At 41.8% G+C, this 25,339-nt stretch overlaps 1 protein-coding gene across 2 annotated transcripts; it reads right to left on the bottom strand.

The window, feature by feature from the left end:
* Positions 1-579: 579 nt before the first annotated feature.
* Positions 580-23,601, bottom strand: ubn2a (ubinuclein 2a). Of its 2 annotated transcripts, XM_040024736.1 has the most exons (17): positions 22,710-23,601; positions 21,778-21,894; positions 20,143-20,244; positions 19,189-19,299; positions 17,048-17,151; positions 14,910-15,462; positions 13,256-13,326; positions 12,831-12,960; positions 11,724-11,830; positions 11,084-11,194; positions 10,384-10,527; positions 10,028-10,078; positions 9,866-9,908; positions 7,852-9,339; positions 7,565-7,772; positions 6,283-6,351; positions 580-4,628 (listed from the first exon to the last, which is right to left on the bottom strand). In XM_040024736.1, exons 1-17 carry the CDS (start codon positions 23,010-23,012, stop codon positions 4,582-4,584), a joined length of 3,759 nt encoding a protein of 1,252 aa, XP_039880670.1. In that variant the 5' UTR covers positions 23,013-23,601; the 3' UTR covers positions 580-4,581. The 2 variants fall into 2 exon arrangements, with proteins under 2 accessions (XP_039880670.1, XP_039880671.1); XM_040024737.1 differs by lacking the exon at positions 6,283-6,351 and having other exon boundaries at positions 22,710-23,012.
* Between the last annotated feature and the right edge of the window lie 1,738 nt (positions 23,602-25,339).

The raw sequence follows: 25,339 nt of genomic DNA, 5'->3' as shown, positions 1-25,339 counted from the left end.
GAAAAGTACATGAATTAAGGTGTAGAGGTACTCAATGTTGCTCTAGAACAAAGGTGTCAAACATAAGGCCCGGGGTCCAGAATTGGCCCAGCAAAGGCTCCTATCCAGGCCATTGGATGGCTTTGAAATTTCCAAAGGTCAGCATGAATGTTGTTTTGGAGTTTTTCCTACTGTTAAAGGCCTCACTCGCAGCCACTAGCAATGACAGAATAGTCGTTTTGTTCACGATCAAAATTTGTTTCCTACAATGAGTCAATATTTGACAACTAAAACTGTAATTTTACAAATTTTCTCATAATTTATTCTGAAAGAGTTGGGCCAGGTCTTTTTCTTTGCTCCAGCAGCATTTATGATGTAGAAAAACTGAGCCACTGTTGAAATGTACTCATATTAAAATATTGCAAGATATTAAATGTGTAGTTATTCCTCCTTACTCTGACAGAAAGGGAAGTTTCACTGGTTCATCAAAGTGGTACAGCCCATGAAATAAAAACTGCAGCAAAAAACCTTGGAGGAAGACAGGAAGTGGGTGGGGGGGGGAAAAAAAAAAAAAAAAAAAAAAAAAATCTGGACACAACATTAAAACCACCTGTTTTAATTTCATAATGGACACAAAAATAATCTACAAAAAGACCAACTCAGGTAACCGGATAACCACGAAATGTCATTTTTACCCCCCTCATTTAAAATTAAATAAATGTCACCCACTGCTCCAGTCACATGACTTCACAATGACACGCATGGGTTTACATGTCGGGGAAATAACCTCACACATACACACACAGACCAGCAGCACCCCATCAGGAGGAGCTACACAACAATCTTTGGCGTCGTTCTCGGTGCAGCCGGTCAGCCAGACACAAGTGGAGGAGGGCAGGGAGCCGGTGGGTGGAGGAGAGACTCAGGAAGAACGGTTTCGTTAACGGAGGTATTCAGCTGAGGGGAGGTTTCACTAGCAGCGTTCAGACAGGGCGAAGCTCGTTTTAGTCTCGGGGTGTCAGCCAACTTTTCACCGTTAGCCTGCTGCCAGTTAGCCTGCTGCTAGTTAGCTGGTTAGGACTGGAAGCAATTTGTGTTCAGCAGCACATCAAAACAGTTCAAAAACAGTGGTATTTGTTTGCTATTTGCATCTATTGAGCTTTTACATTTTCACCTATGTACTTTAGTTAAATTAGAGTTGTCAGCCACAGCGCTTATAAAAGCTTTATCATCCATACTGCTGCATTCACATAATGGCAGCAGAGTCATTGCAGACTGATGGATTTAAGCAGGTTTTAGCTAGCAGCTACTGAAAACCTTATTAAAAGGTCATAAATCAGCTGTAGTAGTTTTAGTATTTTAATTTAGATCAAATATAAAACAATCTTGATGCTTAATCTAAATTTTAATGATGTACGCAGCTGTGTGCAATAATATTGTACATTTAGCTTTTTTCTTTATTTTAAAGAGCCTTACTAATGATTTATTTTTGAGTCTAAAGCCATTTATTTAAGTGTGGAGCATCCAAGAAAGAGTCTTTATATACACACATAGTTATTATTAATAATATTTTTTAAACCTGCATACAAAACTGTTAGTGACCACACAAACAGTTATTGGGCTTCCTCCAGGGGCGGGGTTGAAACACTGGTAATGATAATTAAAAATACACAACTCACCAGTTTTTACTAAACCATAAAACACATTTGTTTATCAAATGTACAGAAATAACAGACTTCTGTTAAAGTAACAGAGTCATTGCCATAACTATACACGCACACCGAGGACAAACCCTGAGATACTGTAAAGGGGAAATGCCATTGTAGTATTTCATAAACTGTTGTCCAGCTTATTTTAATGACACCACCTGACCAATGCTACTCTGCTACATGTGCTGCAGACAGTGCTGCAGACAGTGCTGCGTGTATTGCAAATAGTGGACAAAACTGTATGATGATAACATTTTAAAATATATAAATATATCTATGAGAGGCCAACACTGGTCTGTGTATTGCTTGGCTGTGTAAAAATAAACTGCGGCTAATTCAGACTGGAGTGTTTGCTCTGGAGGGGGTTGTAGTACACCAGTATTGTTGCCAGATGTGATATTTAAAAAAAGAAGAAGAAAAAAAAAAGTGATATCATGTTAATATAACACACATTTGCTAATATTTTCAAGAATTACCACCAGTAACTGTCTGGTTAACCTTCCAGTAGCATTGCACTTTAATGTTGGTTGCTAACAGTCATAAATCAGAAAAAGAGCAATAATAACTAGCCAGCTACAAGAAAAAAAAAAAGTGTATAATGGAGACTTTATGTACCTTTTCATTAGTACATTTATAATTTATATCATAAATCTGACATTAGCAAAAATATAAATAAATGTATTGGAATAAATGTTGTGCCCTTGTTAAGATTGCATACTGCAGTTCATCCACATGCAGACAGCTTTCATTTTAGCTTCTTGTTAAATCGGCTTTTAAATCAGTTGTCACTGTAAAACAACGCCGTGGTGAACAGGAGCAGCTAAAAGGTTCTTTTGTTAATTCTTCAACTATGTGTACAGGTGATTTAATGAAGGGGGAGTTCAATTAGAATTTCATGTGAAAACGCTGACTGAAGGGAAAACAAAAACAAAACACTCTTTAGACCAGGGGTGTCAAACATAAGGCCCAGGAGCCAGAATTGGCCTGGCAAACACTCTGATCTGGCTCAATGGACACATTTAGAAAATGTGGAGAAGGAAGGAAATCTTGGATTTTTAACAAGTTCTACAGCTTTTCCTACCAATAAAGACCTCACCCACGGCCATTCATAACATCCCAAAGTAATTAAGTGATAATTTTGTTTGTTTGTTTGAGTTGTTTACAATTACAGAAATATTTCTGTAAAATTAATGAAAAACTACAGATTTTTTTTTCTGTTTATAGAAAGAAAATAAAAAAAATCTTACAATTTGAGCCCAAGAGTTGCACCGAGAGATTTCTCTCTGCTATAGCAGCATTTCTTAATCACATAGAAAAACTGAGGCATATTGTTCAAATTGCCCTTCTTTTTCTCATATTAAGATATCTTAGGCATTTAACGTATAGTTAAGCTACTTTGCATTGACAGAGAGGTGAGTTTAAGTGGTCCGGCTCATTTAAGATCAAAGCAGGCTGTGTGTAAAATGAGTTTGACACCCTTGCTTTTGACTTTTTAGAAGTGTCACAGTCACTGGGGCTCGTTTTGTGTACCATCTTTCACGTTTTCCCCACATTCTCCTGATTGTGTGCATGCATGCTGTCTTTGCGTTTGTATATAATCGCCCTGCACCTAAAACTCGCTTTGCTTTCTGTCTGAACGCACACATTGGGGGGGGAAACAAATATGGAGTCTCAAGTGACATAAAGAGCATCTACAAACATTCAAACTCCAGAAATGCACTGACAAAGTTGAGTAGAGGTTGAAAGCCAAGCGACGACTTGCACTTTTGCATTGAGCGTTTACAGTCCTGCATAGATCTTTTTCATATATTTTTTTTTCAATACAAACTAAGGCGTCTTGTTATATTAAGTTGGTTTGAGTCAATAAGCAGATAAAGGAAATCAAAAATCTTAACATTTAAAAAAAAAAAAAAAAAAAAAAAATTCAAGTAGACTACAATCTTGTTTCTCCCCCTCTCTCACAGGCAATTCCTCTGTCCGCAAGAGGAGGCCAAAACTTTTTCAATTTAAGTCTTTTTTTTTTTTTCCAAGGAAAGGTCCAGTGTGATCGTTAACAGCACCAAAAACACACCGAGCAAGAGAGGGGCGTCACACTTAACGCTTGCTCGTTATTGTGAGAGGGGAATACACGTCTTTACCCAGTCATACAGAATAATCTGGAAAGAAATTAACAGTATATTGTGTTTCTTATGTACATACACACATTTAAAATTAACCACATCACAGTCTCTCTTCCTCTCTCTCACACACACAGACACACACACACACACACACACACCTTTGTCCCTGTGTAAATTACAAATAATTTATCAATATTAATTTAAGCTACTACTTAACAGTCATTTGTGGGAGCAGAGGTGACCGACGATAAACTTCTACAGACGATTCCCACGAAAGACAGAAAAACAAAAGTTCATTAGTCAGTCTGTTTCTTCTTTTTTCCTTTTCTGTACTGCAACAACGAGTCCTGTTACTCCACATGAGCTTAAATACAAATTATATTATGTAGTGTACTACTACTCTCATCTGTACCATCACCTCGCTCACACTCATTCCACAGTGATCAAGGTCAGTCATATGTAAACATGTTGACAAAGAGGAGAAAAAAAAAAAAAGGCAGAACAAAAACAAGTGTCCTCGTCATTCACGCCGTCTTGTTCTCATACCCGGTTTGTTAGAAAATACAGTTAAATTAAATCATTGCCACTCGTAGCGGAGATAAACTCTTATGTCCTCTTTTTGTTTGTTTGTTTTTTTAAAAGGAGGCGAGGGAGCAACACCCCCTCCCCCCTTCATACCGCATCACGTCAGTCAATCAAGCCGAAGAGTCCGTTGGTGGTTGTGGCCAGGAGGCGAGGATGTGACGTCTGTCTGTCTCCTGTGCTGTTATTGTTCAGTGGGATTTCCTCTTCATGTCTCCACCCTGGCTTTGGTTCGCATCTGCGTGGAGAGGGCACATTTTTAAACAGCTGGACGATGAAACAGATCCAGCAACCTGTGGCACCAGTTCACTGAAGGGCACCTAATGCACCGTTTCTCATATTCTGTCATACGTGCACTGTTAAACCGAGGGCAGTGCGTCTACATGCATCCCAAAAGGTTCTAAACACTTAATTTCAGATAGTTTTTCTTGGAGTCGCCCCCTGCTGGTTATTAAAAAGAATGTTGGTTTCAGGCACTTTGTTTCACTTTAGGATCGAGAAAGATGTGAACAGACAATCAGGTGGAAAACACAAAGATTTTTGATTTATTTAAACAAAATCCAATGTGGCTGCTGTCAGTGACTGATAAAAGCTATGGAAGTAGTCAGGATAAGTCTGTCTCAGTAAGAGGCAGACACAGCTTTCAACACTCAGAAGGGTTGAAGACTGTTTCTTGGTCTTTACTTTTTAAATGTTTATTTATTTGTCTTTACAAATGGAAATACAGAGACTGGCAGATAGCCAGTAAAAGACGATAATATTAGCCTGCTAATAATAATCAGGTTCTCTGTTACTGGCTAGACACAAGCAGAACATCTGTTACAATGTTTAGTTTGTCCTTTTCCTTACAGAAAGATTATATATTACTAAAATGTCAGAAAGGACCATCCTTAGGGTCAATCTGAGGTCCTTAAAATACTCGCTAGAAAGCCTGAGTTGAACTGGTGCAACAGGCTGCAGCAGAACGATGAAAAACATTGTCTTATGAAACATGAAGGGCCGAGTGTGTGGGTGGTTCTTTGGCTGAAAATGTAAATTACTAAGCATCTTTAATTCTGGCAAACTGAGGTACACAGACGTCTGGCAAATTCTGAAATTTTGGGTCAATATGAGGTTTAAAATGAAAATCTGGCTGAAAGGTGACATCTTGACGTTATTTATATAATTGTGTTGTCTTTTGAGTTTACTATAAAACTGATGGCAACTGAACTGAAGTTGCCACAGGAAGTGGCGACAGAGACAAGCTACGCAGGCCTGGTCCCTGCGATTAATTAACAGGAGTTACAGTAAATCCAAAGTGTGGATTTACTTGGAAATGATACAGGACGGCCCAGGAACAACCAACCTTAGTAGGAAAAGACATTTCATTCATCCACCTTAAACTCAGCTTATCATTTAAAACGTGCCAGTAGCTGAATGCTTGGTTTTTCCTGCTTTTACAGAACACCTGTTAAATTATTTGAATCTTTTTTTTCCCCCTAAAAATAAAAAATGACTGCTGCTGACCTGGGTAAACTTTGACCTATCAGTGTTCGACCCTTTTATCACTGCATCCATATGTGAAAGCACCAGATAAAACGCAAATTAAACTTTTGATTAAAAAGGATCAAAAACTTCTAATATGAAAAAGGTTTAATTGTTCATAAGTCAACCAGTAGGTTCCAGTTTTTGTTTTGTTTTTTAAACAGACTTTGCTCAAAAAAACGACATATCTTCGTGTTTCTACTATGCTACGATCAAACCAGAGGCATGCTGAACACCAGATACACTACAGCAAACAGAAAGTTGGAGAACTAACAAGTAACAGAGCAGCTGAGCCGACTGCAACAAGTCAGCCTGACACAGACAGATGGAGAGGAAGGATGAAGAGGAGGTGGAGGGATGCAGATTACCTGAAAAAGCAAGCTGCAAGTGAGGAGGTAGGGCAGCCTGTGACCCTGACTGGAGACTCTTATACAGATCTGAGGAGAGATGGAGGGTAGGGTGGACAAATGAGAGGAAAGACAGCAACAACCAGGGAGAACTGGGAAAAGATGACACCGTTAAAATGTGAGACCAGCAATAAAAGATAGTCGAGGATCAAAGCTGTCAGCGAGGCGAACGAGTACAAAGGGCTGAAACGACAGAGACGGGTGCAAAAAAAAAAAAAAGAAAAAAAAAAATGGTGAAAACAAAGGAGGGAGACTGGTTTGCAAAAAGAGAGGGTCATGGCAGGGGAAGCACCGCTGGTTTACAGAAATACACAGTGAACCAGTAATATTTAAGGAGTCCCATTTAGTCTCTTACAAAGCAAGATTATTGTAGTCAACTAAAACTACATGTGGAAAACATTTTAATTAACCAAAATAAAAATAAGTATTTCAGAATAAAAATAGAATATCCTTAGTTTTAGTTCTTGTTAGTTTGGTAAAGATGTTATTAAAGCTTCATGGACGCGTTTATTGAGATTCTGGATGTCTACAAGACTGAGTCAACTGCATTCAAAGAGTTATGCGTCTTTATTGTTACAGCTGTACTGATTTTTCTAAATCTTGGCTCTGACATCTGCTCTCCATACAGTAATAATTAAACAGACTACAATTAGCACTGAACATTTAAGTCCTAGGTGACTTGCTTCTTCAGTTATTGCACTGAAATTCAAACTCATCTGATATTTTTAGCAGATGCACCTTTGGTAAGTTTTTCAAAATCCTACATCGCTTCGTTCTCAAGTTATTGCATTCACAAACTTGGGAGTCCAACCACACACCTGGTGGTGTCAGGACAATATCAGATTAGCCTTTTACGACTGAGGGGTAAAAACTAAACTGAAACAAGAAAATCTATAATCAAATCAACAAAAACTACAACAATTCTGCTACAGTTAGTAAGTATTAAAATACTTTTAAAGATGCTACTAGTTAAATTCCTATATCTGTGAAAAGGTTACCAGAGTAACTCATTTTCTTAACAGAAACCGCCAGTATAAATCCTGTACCATCTTATTTTTTGTGTTTTACCGCAACCCCCACTTAATATAACGTAGTTGCAAGTTGTAATAAAAGGCAAAATAACTTCCTAAAGTCTAACGTGTTATTGATATAGGATATCAAAGGCCTTTTATTTTAAAAAGCACAGTAAAGTCTGTCTGTTGGTGATAAAAGATGCAGGTCCCTTAATTAAGAGCCCACTCACCCATTAGGTCGCTCTGTGCTAACGGGTATCCTGAGTTGGAGCTGGGTGCTGTGCCCATTCCAGCCGCCCCGGAAGCTCCAGGAGGGCTGAAATTGAGCAACGACGGAAACTGGAAGGGTAGCGAGACAGGCACCAGACCTCCCAACATCCCGAAGCCCAGGGGCAAAGCAGAGGGGTTGCCCAGGAGGGGAGTGCCTGCAGTCGATACCTGCAAAGGAAACACAAAATATATACAAATATATTCAAAATAAAACTCTAAGAGTGACTTCCCATTGGTGGAAACTAACCTGTGAGAGGTGTGACGTTGTGGAGGATGTGGCCAAAGTTCCTGAAGCCACCCAACCATTTCCAGCCTTTGAGCCCTGGCTGGCCCCACCCACCACCCTCTGCCTCTGCCCGTGACTGGCTGAGACTGAAGGTGATTGGGGGGTTTTGTCCGGATGACTGCAGACTGTCGAGACCACTCCCTTGTTGTTAGAGTTGTTGTTGATGCTACTGTTGCTAGTGGTGGACTGAGGTTTCTGGGCTCCAGTGAAGCTGCAGCCACCCTGTGTTTGTTTCACCTGCCCGCCACCTGATACACTGAAGGGGGGCCGGAAAGTTTTGGGGGTTTTGGGAGAGAACTGGTGTTGCTGCTGTTGGGTGGAGATTATTTGATGGGAAAGCGGATTTGACGGTGAGGATGATGGCGAGGGGGAGGATGAGGGTGGCGGGGTGGGGGCGGGAGGCCGAGGGGTTAGCTTGATGATGGGAGAAGAGTTGCTGCTGTGCGAGGACTTGGTGAGGGTGGCCTGCATGGGTGTGATGAAGTTGGGCTGGTGGTGGAGGTGTGTGTGGGATTTACCTTGAGCGGAGTGTGCGGTATGGGAGGTTGGCGAGGGTGAGGAGGTGGCCGGTGACGGGGGGCAAAAGGACTGCAAGCCATGGTGGGAGGTAGAGTTGGAGCGGGACTGAGGGGAAGGGGAGGAGGAAGCTGTGACGTTGCTGTTGACAGCGCCGCCATTGCTGCTGGATTTGGCGCTGCTCTTTCCCAGTGCGTGACTTGCTCCCATTGTTCCCAGTATCCCCACCGGGCTAGCAAAGCCTTTCTGATGGGGGGGCAGCAGAGGGGAAGCTGTCGGAGGAGGCCGATGCTTTGGAGGAGAAGGGGAGGGGTGCGGATGCATCTTCCCCATCACTGTGCTTGGCCGGTGATTGGGTGACGCCATGGTAACATGTCTCTGAGTCTGGGTTTGGCCCATGACACCAGATCCTTTGATCGGGCCATAGTGACCGTCTGCAGTCCTGGAGGCTAACGCTAGGCCTGCTGCCTGCACGTGAGCAAGGGAGGAGACAGCCGGGGACGAGGAAGAGGAGGTAGAAGAGGAGGTTGGTAGCGTTGTTGTTGGCAAGTTCACAACAGATGCAGCTGTCAGCGGAGCACTCTCCACTTTAGACAGGGAATGGTGCTGCGTTGTCTGTGCTAACGAGGCAGAAAGCTGAGAGCCTGAGGGGTAGTGAGGGGCGACGGGTGGAGGAGAAGAGGTTGGTATTTGCAGCGGTGGGGGAGACAAAGGGCTGTCTGTGGGACCCTTGGATGCATTGCTGAGGAGGGCCAGAGCGTGGGAGATGGAGTCCAGAGAGGGAACGGTCAGATCTTCATCCAGAGAGTCTGACAAACAGATGGGCTCCGAGGAGGAGAGGGGCTGGCGGTTGGAGGTCAGAACAGATGTGGAGGTGGGCTGAGATGGGGTGGAGGTCATGCCGAGCGATGGTTTGTGGAGCCAAAGGCCCTCCTAAAGAACAGGAGAACACAGTCAGTATCACCCAAGCTCCACAAAGAAACCAGAACTTATTTCTAACCGCTTCTCTTCATAAAGTACAGCTCCAACATTTTACCCACAAAACACTTTTTAAACCCTGAACAAAACTCATAGGTTCCTTCACACAACTCCTCCTTAACATTTGAGCTTTTACTGTGAAAAACGTCAGGAAGCGTTTTTGTTTTTTTTGTTTTTTAAGCAGTTTAACAGTGGCTTTATAATTCTGTGTCATACCTGTCAGACCCTTCTGAGACCTCGCCCCGTGGCCTGACTGCACCCCCTATAAACGTTACTACACCTGGCTGTGTAAATCCTACAAATCACTTATTTTTTGAGATACAAATATGATACAGCTACAGTTGTATTAATTCACGAAAGAACTTCAGCCAGTGGGCTCAAATTGAACGATTCATAAAACTGCTGTAAAATAAAAATACAAATATACACACCCTTTTTTCTTTTTGATATTTTGCAGTAAATAGTCTGAGCTGTCACTCACCTTGGGTTTAGCCTTGGGTCCAGGCACCATTCTCTTTTTCACTCTGTGTGGAAAAATACCAGCAATTATTCACCCTCTTCAGCTGACATTTTACATTGACGCTCAGTCCCAGTAAAATTCCTGCATGCTCAGAGTTACGGGAGAAACAAAGGACACACTTACAGGTTTCCAGTGAGGTGATTGTGAACAACAAGGCTCTCCTTGAACAAGATCCTGTGAAACAGGCAATAAACAACAAAGTCAGCCAAAAATCAGGGTCACTGACATTAAGAACGACATCACCGAGAAAAAGAGAAAACACATTCAAGTTGGATACAGTCGGTTCCAAAGGTTCCTAATGTGGATGGATTACTATTGTTGAGGGTTTAAACATATCAAATAGACTTAACTGCTCTCATGGCAGCAGCAAATTTATAGTACTTTGACAACATTTAAAACACAGTTTGCATACGTTGCACTTTTCTGCGGATAAGTGCCTCCTGCTTGTAACGAGCTGAACACACAAAAGCAGCACAGACCTGGTCTGCATCCAGCCCTTGGGCCACAGTGGTTTGACCTCATTCTCTAAGAAAGCCTTGAGGTAGTCCTCCACAGACAGAGAGCACTGGTTCTCCATCTCATAGCAGCTCAGCTTCACTCGCACTAAGCTGCACAGCAGGTTCCTGCACAAACACACACACACACTCCACTCAATATTAAGGTGAAAAACAGGCTGCAGTCTCTGAGCACAAAATGACAGAAGACACTGATATGCTTCAAAGAGGCAAAGGTATTCATTTATTTTGAATTAAATGAATAAATAAATAAAAGTCTTTGTAGTACGATGGAGAAAATTAATGAGCACTTATCAGCCGTTTTATTCAGACACCATTTCTGACCTGTGGGTTTCCTCGTTATTCCTCACCAGGCAGGAATAAAACTTATATTTCGGTTTTAGTGAAATATAAGTGGGAAAAACAAAAAAAAATGGAGAATGGTGAAAAGTAAAAGCTCTTTCTCCAGGATGTGAAGTGTTAATCCTGCAAGCTCTGAACGGACATAAATTGTTTACAGCCTGTATGAGCTCGGTTTACTAGATTAAACACCAGCGGTGGAGAACAAAGGGGAAGATGAAAACAAAAAGAGACGAAGAGAAAACAAATCACTCCACACAGCAGCACAAAGACGCTGGAACGGCATCCGGCCGGCTCTTCCAGCAGGACAGACTCGGATCATTACCTGAGCTTGTCGTCCCAGACAAACTTCTTCCGAGGTCCCACGATTCTCTTCCCAGGTTTCTCCTCATCGTCCTCCTCTGAGCCGTTCTTATCGCCCTCCTCTGACTGCTGTCTGCAATAAAACACAGAGATATAAAAGTGAACATAAACGGCTTGAATAAACCATTTTTTCCTCAAGAAATTAAAGTCAACAAGATGCTTTTATGCATTTTCCATCCAAGTTTTTATATGCGTTATGCTTTGAACGTCGTACGGTAGCAGTATTCGGGTATGTATCCACAGGCAGCAATTTTAAGACTTCTTTTACATCAGTGTAAATAAATGGATGTTTCTCCCCTGCTATTATTAATAGTTTTGATATTATAAGTCTCCCTCCATCTCAACTTAACTGACAAACACAGCAAGGGAAAAAAAGCTGCTTTGCACTGACTGGACTTTGAGCACCGTTAACTCTGATCTTCATACGATTTGCATAGAAGACAAATGCTGCCAGTGTGAAAACGGCATCAGGAACTCCGATGACATGGGTGGATGGAAAAAAGATTATCAGGAGAGTTCACATATCACTTCTTTTAAAAGAGCTGTCCTCAAACTGCTTTCAGAGGACTGCTCACCTTCTGGAACAAAAAGGACTGACTTACTTTGCAACCTTAGCCATGCACTCCATGTTATATTTCGCTATCTGCTCAGGCATCACACTGCACACTGCTAGCTTCAGCTTCAAAAGTGGCGTCCGCAGTCGATCGTCCTGAAAGAAAAAGCAGAAATGGATGTAATGACAAAGGGAATGAGAGGTAGAGAAAAGAAAGAAATTAGGAGGAGGGAAGGCATTAAGGTCGGAGTGAGGGGAGTGGGGAAAGATAGAGGCAGCAGAAGTGAATGAAGACTCAGAAATGAAAAAGTTAAGAGACACAAAAAAAGGCGAGAAAGGGGAATAATAAAAAAATATGATGGAGAGTTAAACAGCAAGACAGAGGGTCGGGGTATTTATTTTGTCAACAATCCAACATTAATGGTGCATGACAAAGAAGACCTTTGGAAGCCTGTTTTCAGCTGCAAACCTCTCTGCGCTAGTCTGCCCACGCTGAGATCCCTGCACGTTATTAACGGAAGCACCGAATACAGCTAGGGATTAACCGCTGCGTGAAAAAGGCAAACGTGACAGGGACAAACAAGGGGGGAGTTCTGGCGATGGGTAGGAGCTCAGAAATATCTCGAAAGAGCTCAAAAGAAACAAATAGAGTTAAATTTCAGCATCTCCCTGATGTGTTGGCTGTGAAAGAAAAGGCTAAAAGCTCAGAAATGGAGCATGAAGCTGTTAAAGGATCAAAAGATATTCATTTATCACAGAAGAGTAAAAAAAATAAAAAAAGGTCAAAACCGTGTCATCTTTGACCAATCCAGTCCTTTGCTTTATGTCTCTACACTAAACATCTAACAGTAATTTTTGATCATTGCACTCTTTATGGGTCGTCTGTTTTAGGGGCAATTTTTGACTTTCAGGAAAAGAAAAGAAAAACTGGACACCCACCCAAATCACACACTGACCTGCAGGATGTGTTAAAGAAGGCCAGATTTGAGCCACGCTGCGTGGTGAGATTTTCAAAGCCCCTCCTGAATCTTTTAGTGGCCACAGAGCAATAATAAAGGCTGAAGAAGGACACCCCCCTCCCCCTGCATTCAATCACTTTTTAGATCAGAGTGAGGATTCACAGCTTCCTCTCCTCCACAGTAAAGCTTTAACTCACCTGGATGTTCAGGCTGAGCTTCTTCAGGCGTTTGAGGAGCGCCTCTTTGTTGCACGGCACAAACGCCTCCATGTGGGAGTAGATTTCTGAGCGCACCTCGGGAGGCTGCTCTTGGACCTGCAGCTCAATACTGAGAGAAGGGAGAGAAAGTCCAGATTGTCAGAAAAGCTGTAAAAAGAAACAAAAGAGACGAGACAAGAGAAAAGACGGAAGTGCCAGAGGAATGAAAGCAGGGTGATTGAAATGAGAAGCATGTCATTACTGAAGAAAATGAGAGACTGACAGAAAACAAAACACTTAAAGATGGCAGCAGCAGAGGTGACGAGGGAAATCTGCTTCCAAAAAAGAAAAAAGAAAGAAAAAGGGAAATGGAGAAGAGTGTGCTGGGATTTGGCTGACGGTGATTTAAAAGCTGTCCTACTCACTCCAGGAGAATGTTATTCATGTCCAGGGTGAAAAATTTCTTCCTGCCCTCCTGATCAAACTGCCGCGAAGCCTGTGGGAGAAAGGTTGAGTCAGCATAGAGCACTGTGCCATACGCTGTAAATACATATACAACACTGCAGTGTGCAAACACTCCTCTACCTCCACAGAGCTATACATGACTCTAAATATAACAATAAACCTGTAAGCAATTATGGTTAAAGTGGAATTTGAGCTCAGCTGAAAAGTGTCGGTGTAACTTTAGCACAGACCAAGCGACTAAAAGAACAACATGAAGAAGAGTTACACTTCCCAAACAACAACATGATTTGGTGGCATTTTTGGCCTGTATTCCTTGTGTTTAGAAAGTGTACAATTTACTCGATCAATTAAAAAACAAAAAAAACTCACTCTTGCTGTGATGTTACTGCAGAAAACCTCTCTTCACTGCCCTGCTTCTTACTTTTCAGTATTAGTTATGACACCAGATTCAGCTGCAGTCTACACTAATAATGCTCATAGTCTGTTACTTCTCTGCAAGCCTGTGTGGCCACCAGCAAAGGAAAAATAAAATATGTGGGTTCTTACAGCGCCGAACACCAAACCTGTCAGTGACCTGAAGTCAATAGGAACCTTACTGTATCAAAGTCACCATATTTTTTTAATTGTTGATTCAATTCAGTTTTAATTATTAAGCACCAAATCACAACAGCAGTTGCCTCAAGGTGCTGCATATTAATAATACAGAGAAGACGGACAACAATCAGATGAGCCACAATGAGCCACAGTAGGAAGGAAAAACTCCTTTTTAACAGGAAGAAGCCTCCAGCAGCACTGGGCTCTGCGAGGGGCAACCATTGGTAAGAGCTGACTTCACTATAGCAGCTTTACACTGGGTGGCTTGCTCCTTAAGCAAACTTTCTTCTGATTGGCTGCCCCTCACAAACAGGTCTAAATAGCAGGTAAGTGAAGCTTGTGTGCCATATAAGGGATATCTGCTCTTTCTGACATCATAAAGAGCCAAGAGCAGAAAAAAATATTGAAAACAGTGTTTGGAGCAGTGTTACAGGGATTACTTGGACATACTGATCTCATTATTTGAATCTTTGGCTATGTTTTTAAGTGCTGTCTGTGGTAACCGTGTGTATAGAAAATTTAAAAGGAAAGCATAATAGGTCCACATTTAAAGAAAATACTCCCAAATCAGGATTTTCCCCTCATGTTATCTTTGAATCAACAACAAAAACAAATATATTTTACCACTATTTTTATTTTTATTTCTCCCCTCTGGCTCAGTCTGCTCTTCTCCACCTCTGAATCCATCAATCCTCCATCGTTTTCCTACCTCTCCTTACATGTTTACCAACATCTATAAAAAGATGGGCGGCTCTCAGATATAAGAGCAACGAGAACATAAGTATATGTTGAAGAGGTAGTGGTGAGAGGTCTGCTGCCGTTTTAGTTACATAAAACCCCCTCAGGGCTCAGCGTTGAGCCACATTTCTCCAACGCTTTAGAGACTTTTCTCTCCGGACTAAACAGAAACAATAAACATCCTCTGCCACTTCCTCAACTGAATGGCATTTGTGTTTAACTTCAGTGAAGAGGTTTCACAGGTAATTGCAGTCGCCCACTAACAGCCTACAGCTGACTCACCACCCGCAGGTCCTCGATGCGTTTAATAAGAGGAGCAGGCAGTCCATTGGGAAGCGGAGGCGGCGAAAACAGTCTGCTGGAGGGCCCCGGGCCACGCCCTTGGCCACCTCCTCCTACCGGTTTATGAGTTGGCACACCGACTCCCAGTATGCCGTTCTCTCTGGCCGTCGCCATGGCGTGCTGCTGGTCGGTGTCCAACAAGCTGAAGTCCAGGTCGCCCAGGAGGTCCTGTAGCTCTTTCTCGTTGGCTGAGCCCAGCAGTGACATCACAGCGGGGTCCGAGGTGAGGTCTGCCAGTGAGAGGTCGTTGGCGGCTGTGTTGTCCTGCAGGTGGGTGGAGTTAGAAGATAATAGGTGGTTCGTTGTATTGCCAGAGTGGGGCTTGTTAGCCACGCTTCCTGCCAGGCCAGAGTGAGCCATGTTGGGGTTTCTTTTCCTCATCTCTTCCTTCTCGCGGGTGAAGCGGCGGAGCATGGTCGCTAGATACAGAGAGTCCTTTATCAGCTTCTTTCTCTTCTTCTTCTCCGGTCGGTGGAGGCTGAGAGCTGTGACTCTGTTGAGGGAAACGAAAACATGATGACTGCAGTGCTTCTTAAAATTTTCTTTCATTCAGAGCCCAAACAGGTCACACCTACAATTTTCAGTCAATCATTAAAAATAAAGATGGACCCAAGCTGAATTTATTGAAATGAAGGTCAGCGACGTTCATCTTTTTTCTTCTTGATGAATCATTGACCAGTTTCACTCCATTTACCCCTGATTGTCTATGCTCCCTCTGCCGTGACTCTGTGCCCCACATCACCGTTTGAGAGCCACTGGATTACATCCACATTTGTATCCAAAACATATAAAGAAGAACTCAAAGAACTATCAAAATCAGAAAACTCAAAATATCCATGCTGGTGTCATTTGCAGTGACAAAGGCAGCTTGCTCAGGTTTCTCAAACCTTGAATACAGCCTCATCTGGCTGATTTACATTCACAAACATATCAGGGACAAAGTTAATCAATATCACTTTAATTCAAAAGTTCAACATTCACAGAAAATACCTACAAGTTCAAAGAGACAGTCAAAAAAAAAAAAAAACTTTCCAAAGCCCAATTCCTTATTCTCAAATCTTTCTCACCTTTACGCTGCTTTAACAAAAGGTCATGAAAGTTGCACAAAAGTCATTTTAAATTAAACTTAACCATTTTCTTGTAACTAGTTTTCATTAATGTAGCTTTGCAGGAAGATGATGCCCGTGCTCTTAATCCCACCTTCTAAGCTCTGATTAGCCAACTGCCTCTCCAGCTGCTGCAAACAACCATAAAGGGGTTGCAGTAAACCCATCTGAATGCTTAAGCAAATCTGAAATGTGGGCGGCTGTTTTGAGGTCTGAAACCAGGCGAGTCCACTCCATTTTGAAAAACGTTAAGAAACTCACCGGCCCACATAGGACAAGGCACCAATAACGATCTTTTCACAGACAAACTGAGGCATCGACACGTGCTGACAAAGACAGATATGAGGCAAAAGTGTGGGGATTCAATGGGATTAACCTGCAGTCTGCTCTCAAAGGTCTGACACACATACACTCCCATATATAACATCATCCATTTAGCAATGGCACAATGGCAATAGCTGTGGCTATTTTTAGACGTAGTATTCAGGATGGAGGGGTGTTGGAGTATTCGGCATATACGAGCATAGATAATGGAGCATTTCCTAGAAGGTGGCTTGCTTGTCACAGCAGCTGCGAGCAAGTCTCAATAAGCACCCCTGCCTCGTGATAGACGTACGAGAGCGTCCACAGAAAAGCAGAGGGGTGTAATGTCACACAGCGTGGCGGTTTGTTAGAGGGGTAAAGAGCACACAGATGCCTCATTGCATATTTGTGGTGGCCCACAAATCACTGGGTGTCTAAAAAGGTCAGGAGAAACAACCTGTCCATATATACAGGGAGAGACACATCTTCAGAATAAATCACCTGATTAGGAATATTTTCTGAGAGCTGCATGCAAAGCGATGTCCTTCAATTCAAGAGTTTTGGCTTGCTCAGCTTTTCATAAGCCTCTCATTGAGCTTAATAATAAAAACCACACAAGCCCCGACACAAACGGACAGGGGAGTAATATTACACAGCCACGGTTCTCACCCCTGTTTGGGTACTTTATTCTTCTTCGTGCTCTTCTCCTCCAGAGCGTTTCCTTCTTTCTTCTTCCTCCTCTTGATCACCTGCTCGCTGTTGTCATTCAGCTTCTGAAAAAGCCACAACAACATACGCTCATTAATTCAGATAAACAGCAGACAATGACTGATAATGAATTCGGTGTGAGCAGCGCTCCGTGCGGATCAGTATGCTCTTATTGATGTGTTGAGTGATGCTGTCAACACCGTATCTTGCTAACCCAGATGAAAAACGGGCTCTTGCTGGATGTTAGGACTGCAGCGTCACATGGTCTGATAAGTAGAGTTCAATTAACGGGATGTAGCGGGAAGTTTGAGCACCTTGCAGTCGCCCTGGGTCATTAAACTTGGTACAGGCAGATTTGTTTTGCGTTTGGGAAATAAAAATAAATTAATTAATTAAAAAAAAACATTAAAAGCTACATGCTAACATCATCACACCAACATGCTGATGCGAACCAGGTGTGTTTGTTTACCCTTTAAATTTCATGGCAAGAACAACCTGGGAACCAGACAAAGCTGACGTTTCATTTCCTTTGCCCCGCCGCCCGCCGCCATGTTTGTTATGGTGACTGACATCTTGGTGTGCTGTAGTACATTTGCATTTTTCAATCACTCTGAGTTACGTCATGCATTTTGTTGCCGTCCTGATAACATGAGACTCGTGTCTTTGTCCATATTAATTGGCTACGGTACGGATTTTAAATCAGCCAATCAGAATGTGACTTAAGTGCAGACTTTCAGCTTTAATTGAAGGGCGTTTACAACATGTTTAAGTGTTTATTAATTAGAGAATTTTTTTTGTTTATACAAAATCCCCCTTATTATTATTATTATTATTATTATTATTATTACTACACTATATTATGCTATATTATATTATAAGACAATGAGTGACAGGCAGCTTTATACCCAGGTGAGTTCCTTTGTTATTTTTTGACAAATGAACCACGTGTCATATCTGGAGTTGATTCAAAGTGCTGAATTTGCATTTTATAGCTTTTCACTTTAAGAGATGTGAGTATAAGTAAGAGAGGCCATCATTAAGCGGAAAAAAACCAAATAAACCTGTCAGACTGGTTTAAAAAATAAAATAAAAATTTAAGAGAAGCCAATCTACAATACAGTACAAAGGATGAGTGCACTAACCAGCCCAGCGACACCAGAAGTCCTGAAAGGCCACAGAATTATTTCCATGATCAAGAAAAAGAACTTTGCAACTTCTAACCAAAGTCAAGAAAAACTTTCAAGCTGGTGCTTGAATCATTGCTAAGATCTACAATCAAGAGACGCCTTCATGAACAGAAGATGCAGGAAGACCAATTTTGACTTTTAAAGGAAAATCTCTGCACTGCCTGCACACTTCTGAAAAAGAAGAATTATTAAATACAAAACTGAATGCCAAACGACCCATAAACAGCAGTAAGTGAAGGGGACTGCAGGAAAGGCCTAGCAGAGCATCTCAAGAGACAAAACGGGATTTGGTGATCTCCATGGATGTTAGTTTGTTCAGTTACTTTTGACTTTGAAAAAAAATCAGAAACACTTAAAAAAAAGTGTCTGTTGATCCTTAACAGTAAATGCTAAATTTGTGTTAATCCTCTTAAATCAAACTTAAGTCACATCCTGATTGTTTGGTTTAAAATCCATTGTGGTGGTGCACAGAGGCAAAACCCAAAGACTGTCCAGCAGGTTGTGGACCTAACGCTATGTTGCAACTGAGTTTCTTTCTTTGATGCTTCATGTTTTGATTTTATTTGAATTGATTATCTGCACATTGTTCTTTTTTTTTTTTTTTTGCTATCAGCCTGTCAGTCACCAGTAAAGCACTCTGAACTGCACGAAACACGCTACAGACATAAAGTTTACCAGCGGAGTGATCCAGCAGACTTTGAGGCGTAAAGTTAGTCTTTCTCTTTTAGGTTTTAGTATTTATTTAACAGTTTATTGTTGCATCTGGATTTTAATGGTGAGGGTGTATTTATTGTGCTGGCTTTCTTATCTTTAAATTAAGAACCACTGAAGGTCTTAATTTATCACCCTTTGGAGTCGAATTCTATTTAACTGACTCAAACACCGAAATATTGAAATATGCTCAGGTAGTCTCACCTTGTCCTCCTCTCCCTCTGATTCAGAGGCCGCTCTGAACTGCAGCGTGCCAGTGTTGATGTAAAATCCCCCCAGCTTTGTGGTGAGCGAGGCGGGCACCAGCTCGTCATACTGAGGAAAACATTAACAAAGGAAGACAAGCTGCAGTGTGAATTTACACGACTCTGGTAAAGAATAATGCCACTTGCACCGCAGCTGTCTGCAGCTTTAAAAACATTTTGAGTAACTGGTAATGTGTCACCAAGCAGCTGCTGGTCAGTGAAACTGAGGGTGTTAACTGTGAGCCAGAAATAAATAAATCAGTAAAAGAATCCCAATCCCCTCCGGGCCACAGATGAAAACAATTTTCCCATCATGGCACATATCAAAACAAAAAGGGGGAAAGAAATAAGTCAAACAGTGTGCAGCCAATTTGTGAGCAGAGAGGATAGCTATTTAAAAACACCAAGACAAATATCATATAATGGCAGGGAATCCATAAAAGAGCATAATTCTAGCTATTACAGCCAGACAGAGTGACATCCTCCGAATACTGAGTTATAAACACTGAGACGACAACAACAACGTATTCCTGTTTGGACACAAGGAGCACGGACGTCTTCATGAGTCATGAGGACTGTTTTAGACTGCAGTCTCAGGTTGGTTTAATAAAGGACAACTGTCTATCTTTAGAAGTGCCACTGAACGTACAGTTTGGAAACATCAAGGCAGGAAATAAATATTTAACCACAGAGGGATAATGTCTACCTCCACACATCGAGACCAAACAACAGCAGTTCAGGAGCGTAACGAGGACATCAAATAAATCAGCAGATAATAAGGGAGCGAGGAGACTAGCATGCCACATTATTATAGAGACAAACTCAGACACTCCACTACATGAAAGTCTTAGAAAACAGACACACGAGAGGGGAAAAAAAACACCTCGTTAGTCATGAAGAAAGGAATACTCACAGCCTCAGAGTTGTCTATAAAGGGGTCTGTCTCATCGTAGCCAAACCCAATATCGATCAGATCTTGCATTCGATCCTTCCTCTTCTTCTTCCCCACGTTCCCCTAAAACGTTTTTCATAGAATTTAATTTTCATTTATACGCAGAACACAACAGTTTTCTTCTCTGTAATCCTCACATAACCCAAAACCGTAAAACATTAGCACAGTGAGAACTGAGGAAATATTTGTAATACTTTTGTTTTTGGGACGTTTGGTGCTCTGATGAGTGCAAACAAACACACTTTGACCCCCACAGAAACAAATCCAGTCTGATGGATAAATCACTTCACCTAATTATTTTAAAAATTAAAAATAACAAAATCAACGGATAATTTGTCTTTTAACTTAAAGATATATGGCACAAACCGTAATAAGCATGAATATTTCTGTACAGTTTATTGCTTAAATATGAAATATCTGCCACAAAGACCCTGTAGTGCTGAAACCTTAGAAGCAATAATTCACTCGAGGTTTGACAGTTTTTTCATTACAAATCAAGAGTCTGGAAATACCAAGCATCCCATAAAACTTTTGGAAATAAGTGTAGCTTAACTTAAACTTAAAAACCATAAATTATTAAAACTAACACTAATATGTTTAACTAATAAAAATTAGTGACCATCAGCTTATTGGCACACACATATCTGTGCGTGAGCCGTTGAGCTACGGAGCAAGAAAAACATTATTAAAGTGGACTTATGCATGAAAACTTATTTACACTACTGAAAGAACACTTTGCTATCCATAAGTCATAAATTTAATGTTAATACCTCAAAACTTCAACTCTGCAATTCAAAATGTCATTAATTTCTTCTAAGTTTAGAAACCCCACCTGGACATTTTAGGTAACAACCTGAAATTTAGATTTATATATGTTAAACGTTTATTTCAGTGGCTCGAACAAGCTTTGATTTCCAGAAAACTAATTTTCAGATCCATATTTTTAGCGCTAGAGTGTAGAGTAGCTTAGCATGATTCGCAGCTCAAAACAATATTTGCTTATCCTTCCCACTTCCTTTAACCCAGTGGTTCTCAAACATATTCTGACATTCAGCAGCCAGACAGTTTGTGCTCCACACCACAATTTTTATTAATCAGTAATATTAAAAAAAAAATCCAAGATGATTTTTTGTTAAATTAAAGGTCAATGGAGTAGGATCAGCAAGCTCTTTGGTTTTTCTTAATAAATAAATAAATAAATAATTAATAATCACAATCATTCACTTCATATTTGTCACTTGGTTACCAGCTATACAGCCCATTGTTCAAGAACCACTGCTTTAAGTCAGCTTTCTTCTGATTGGCTGTCATTGACAATCAAAAGGTTTGAACCTCAGGTGGGTGGAGCTTCTGTCCCCACAGAGTTGTGTGGCTATGGTGACCACATTAGTTTACAGACACGTGATTTTATGAAACCTGTCCACATTTAATATCAATGTCCATGACTGTACGAGCAGACAGTATAATGAGGCCCTTTAGAATTATTTAGAAACCACCACCAATTTAAAGATTTACTTTTCAGCTGTGAAATGTGATCCTCATTGAAAAATCCTACAACAAACATGGAATTTTAAAAAAATAAATCAAACCACTCACATATTTATTTTCAAACTTCTTAGCCAGGGCTTCAACCTGGAGCCGCTCTCTCTCCTCATCATTGAAGGGGTCATCGGGATTGCGGGCTGAAGTCAAACTTGGAGCATTATTCTTTGCCTGGAAGAAAATTTGAACAACAAAACAGTGAACAGGAATGATCGGACCCCTGGGGCAAAGTCAAACAGTTGCAGTGACTCAGTCCAATCAGAAATGTATCAACATATTATCACAGCAGCCTTAAATAAGTGAACAGCTGCAAGTGAGTGCTGGTACAAATGCTCAAAATATTCCCAACACGGTGCTGGCAGGACTACTGTTTGGCCCCGAGTAAGAAATATTTAATTAACTTTTGGTTTATAAGCAGAAACCAGATGATCCAGATGTGCACAGATTGACAATGTGGCGAGCTTGTCTTTGATCTCACTGCTGACATTTGCCTCACTCCCATGTTACATCCTGGTACTTCCATCAGCAATGCTCTCTCATCTATCTATCAGCCGCTGCCAGAGGGCCAAACTGCATGTGGCATTTCCAAGTGCTGTAATGGCTGTGTGACTGGGCTGTTGCTGGGCAAGCCTGAGTGGAAAGGACACAGGTAGCAAAGCAGCACAAGACCAGCTTCATCCCTCTCTACATGTGGAAGAGAGGCGGGGGAGGAGGTCTCCCAGCCCTCTGATTTAAAAAGCTAGAATCTGTGAGAGCTCAGCAGAAGTTGGACGTGTTGGATTAAAAAAAGAAGATGAAGAAATGCTGTTCTCTTTTGTGCTGGTCAGTTTCAACCACGCTATGCCATCGAAACACAAGGTGCACCCCCCCTCTCCAGCTAACTTAGCAAACAAGTCCACACAAACACTTCCAAGAGCGATAAATTAACTCCGGCTCCACTCTCTCTCCCCCGGCCTCGTAATGCTGCTTAAACTCGGAGATCCTACCTGGAGGTTCTGGATGAGTTCCCCGTAATTAAACTCGGCGGACGAGCGGTCGTCAGGCTCGGACAGGGGCAGGTTTAGCCTCACGGTCGCCCTCTTTTCGGCTGCAGCCTTGTCCCTGTCGCCGGTTTTAACGAGGCGACCGTTGCTGGCGGCACCTCCTGCCCCGGTCGCTGCCTCGACCTCCCCGGCTCTGTCGAAGTTGAAGTCGGCCTCATCCTCCAGCCGCCGTTTCCTGGACTCCGCGGCGGCTCCAGCTGCGAAGGCCGAGAGGGTGACAAACTGCACTTTTCTCGGTTCGGCCATTTGGATGAGCTGCCTGCCTGAACCTCGCTCCGGACAGACAGCGACAGCGAGGAGAAGAGCTACTTCGCGAAACTACTCCAAATTGGTGGATTGAAGGCGGTTTCGCGGAGCTCCGACGGCTGCTCGGTGCCTACGCGGACGTTACAGCCTCCTCCGCGGCATACGGATTAAACTCCAGGGGATGCGACGCTCGGGGAAAAGTTGTTTTTTCGGCAGCTACTCGCATCCTCGATTTGCTATGGGACTGAGACATTCACAGGAGCCATCTTGGGTTTCGGGAGTAAATAAAAATCAGAAGAGAGAGGGGTCGCTGCGCCTGCGCGTAAGCACTAAACGGAAGCACAGTGCCACAGGGGGGTCATCATGTCCAATCAGCGCGTGGCCCGATCCTAAACCCGCCTCTGTCACAACAGGCTATAATCACAACACCATCAGTACAATAATGACCTTTATAAAGTGTGTGAGTGAAGGACAGGCTGTGTGGGGACTCTGACCGCGTGCCGTGTTTGAATCCACAGCTCTCACCTGGACCTTTTCATTTAGTCTATTCAGGGGAAAAAAACGCTGAATCGTGCATTCTTGCACGCGCTCACTCTCAAACATCAAATCGTAAAAGGGAAGAAGGCGAGCCAGATGATTGGCTGCTTCAGATAACCATCCTAAACCAGCTGATTTATCCACCTGTTGATGCACACTGTAAGCAGAATCCCAATAAAACGCGTGTTCACATATACTCTAAGAAAAATATTTTCCCCCTTCCTGTCAAAGATAAGAGTAAATCCAAAATGCAGTTTTTAAATTATGATTTAATTTATCAAGGGGCCCTGTGTGGAAAAAGTAACTCCCCCCTAGTCAAAGGCCACTCCAAAACTAAAACTAAAATAATGTGGGCATGAGAAGCATTTATTGCCAGAAACACTAGACTGCAGTTCTTGCTGCCAAGGGTGGCACGAACAGGTATTAGGTTTAGGGCAGGGATACTTTGTCACACATGCCGGGTAGGTTTAGCTTTTAAAATATGTTTGATGAGCTGAAACACGTAAGTGTGACAAATATGGGGGGGAAAGTAGATAAAGTAGATAAACTGTTTCAGGCCTAAAGAATCCAGATGAAAAGAAAAAGTTCAATCATATACATATTTATTTTGTAGGTTTAGCTTCAGCCAAATTCCTCATAAGGAGTCACTGTGAGATGAAGTCAGAGTTTGAAAAATATTCTTTGCCTAAATAATAAAACTGTAAATAAATGAACACCTTTTAAATCAAGGCTTTGTGTCTTCAACCTCTTAACCCTGTAATCCTGTATGCTTTTCCTGCATGTTTTAATCTTTTCGTTAATTTTTAGCATGACTATAATATTTATAGTTTTATATTTCTCTGTCTGTGAAGCACACTGAATTGTCTTTTGTCCTATACAAATATATTCGACTTGAATTGTCTTTCACATCAACACAATCAGCCTCTGCAGGTTAAAGGTGTGGTATGGCTTATGCAAATGGAAAACTTTTTATTTGAATGCAATCTTTCAAAGTCTCACTAAGTAAATGCAGTAAAGAGTAAAGTTTTTGTTCGTACTCTTCTGTAATCTCTGATAGCTGTTAAAGCTGTTAATTCAGCTGCTTTTCTGTCTGCTAGTCATCTCTGGCTTTCCACAGGGATGCCCCCGTAGATGTGCACATTAGTTTGTGATCAACACCTCTCACATCTATCTTAATAAGTTTTTTGACTTGACTTGACATGTGGTCACATTTGTAAACTACAGCCAATCAAAATCTATGACAAAGTCTACCTACGACAGGGGGGTTAGGGATAAAAATGCACACGGTTACTGCATGGAAACCACATCTCAATTAGCCTGCTGCAAACCCCCCGGGTAAAAGTTTGTTCCCAGGTCCCTGTCAGCCCCTCCCCACTTTTCTCACTCTGTATTGGAGGGGGTTGGGTGGTGGTCCTGATAGATTGCTTTGTAAAATTTTCAACTGAAACGGCACCTCGCTGGGTTTCACAGAGACCAGTTCAATGGTCACTGGTTTCATTTTGTGCTCTGTTTAGAGGGAGTAGCCCGATTTTGTCATTCTGGTCGAGATGGATCTGAAAATCATCACAGGCACAGAATAAAAGAAGAGTATGTTTAACCAACTGAAAGTAGCTTAGCAACCCGACAACAGCGAGGACTCGAACCTAAAAAGTTAAAAACTTTTTGATGCGTCATATCAAGAACTTTCTTTTTTTTTGTGCATTTCCTGATTTCAAAGGCCTTAGTGAGCAATCAGCAAAAGCCCCAAATCCCATATTATGAAAGTAAAGTGGTAGAGATTAGGGTTAGGA

Source organism: Simochromis diagramma, unplaced genomic scaffold, assembly GCF_900408965.1.
Source record: "Simochromis diagramma unplaced genomic scaffold, fSimDia1.1 OVJJ01000302.1, whole genome shotgun sequence".
NCBI classification, from domain to species: Eukaryota; Metazoa; Chordata; class Actinopteri; order Cichliformes; family Cichlidae; genus Simochromis; species Simochromis diagramma.
The sequence above is the reverse complement of the archived record's forward strand: the minus strand, read 5'-3'. Positions and strand labels throughout refer to the sequence as shown.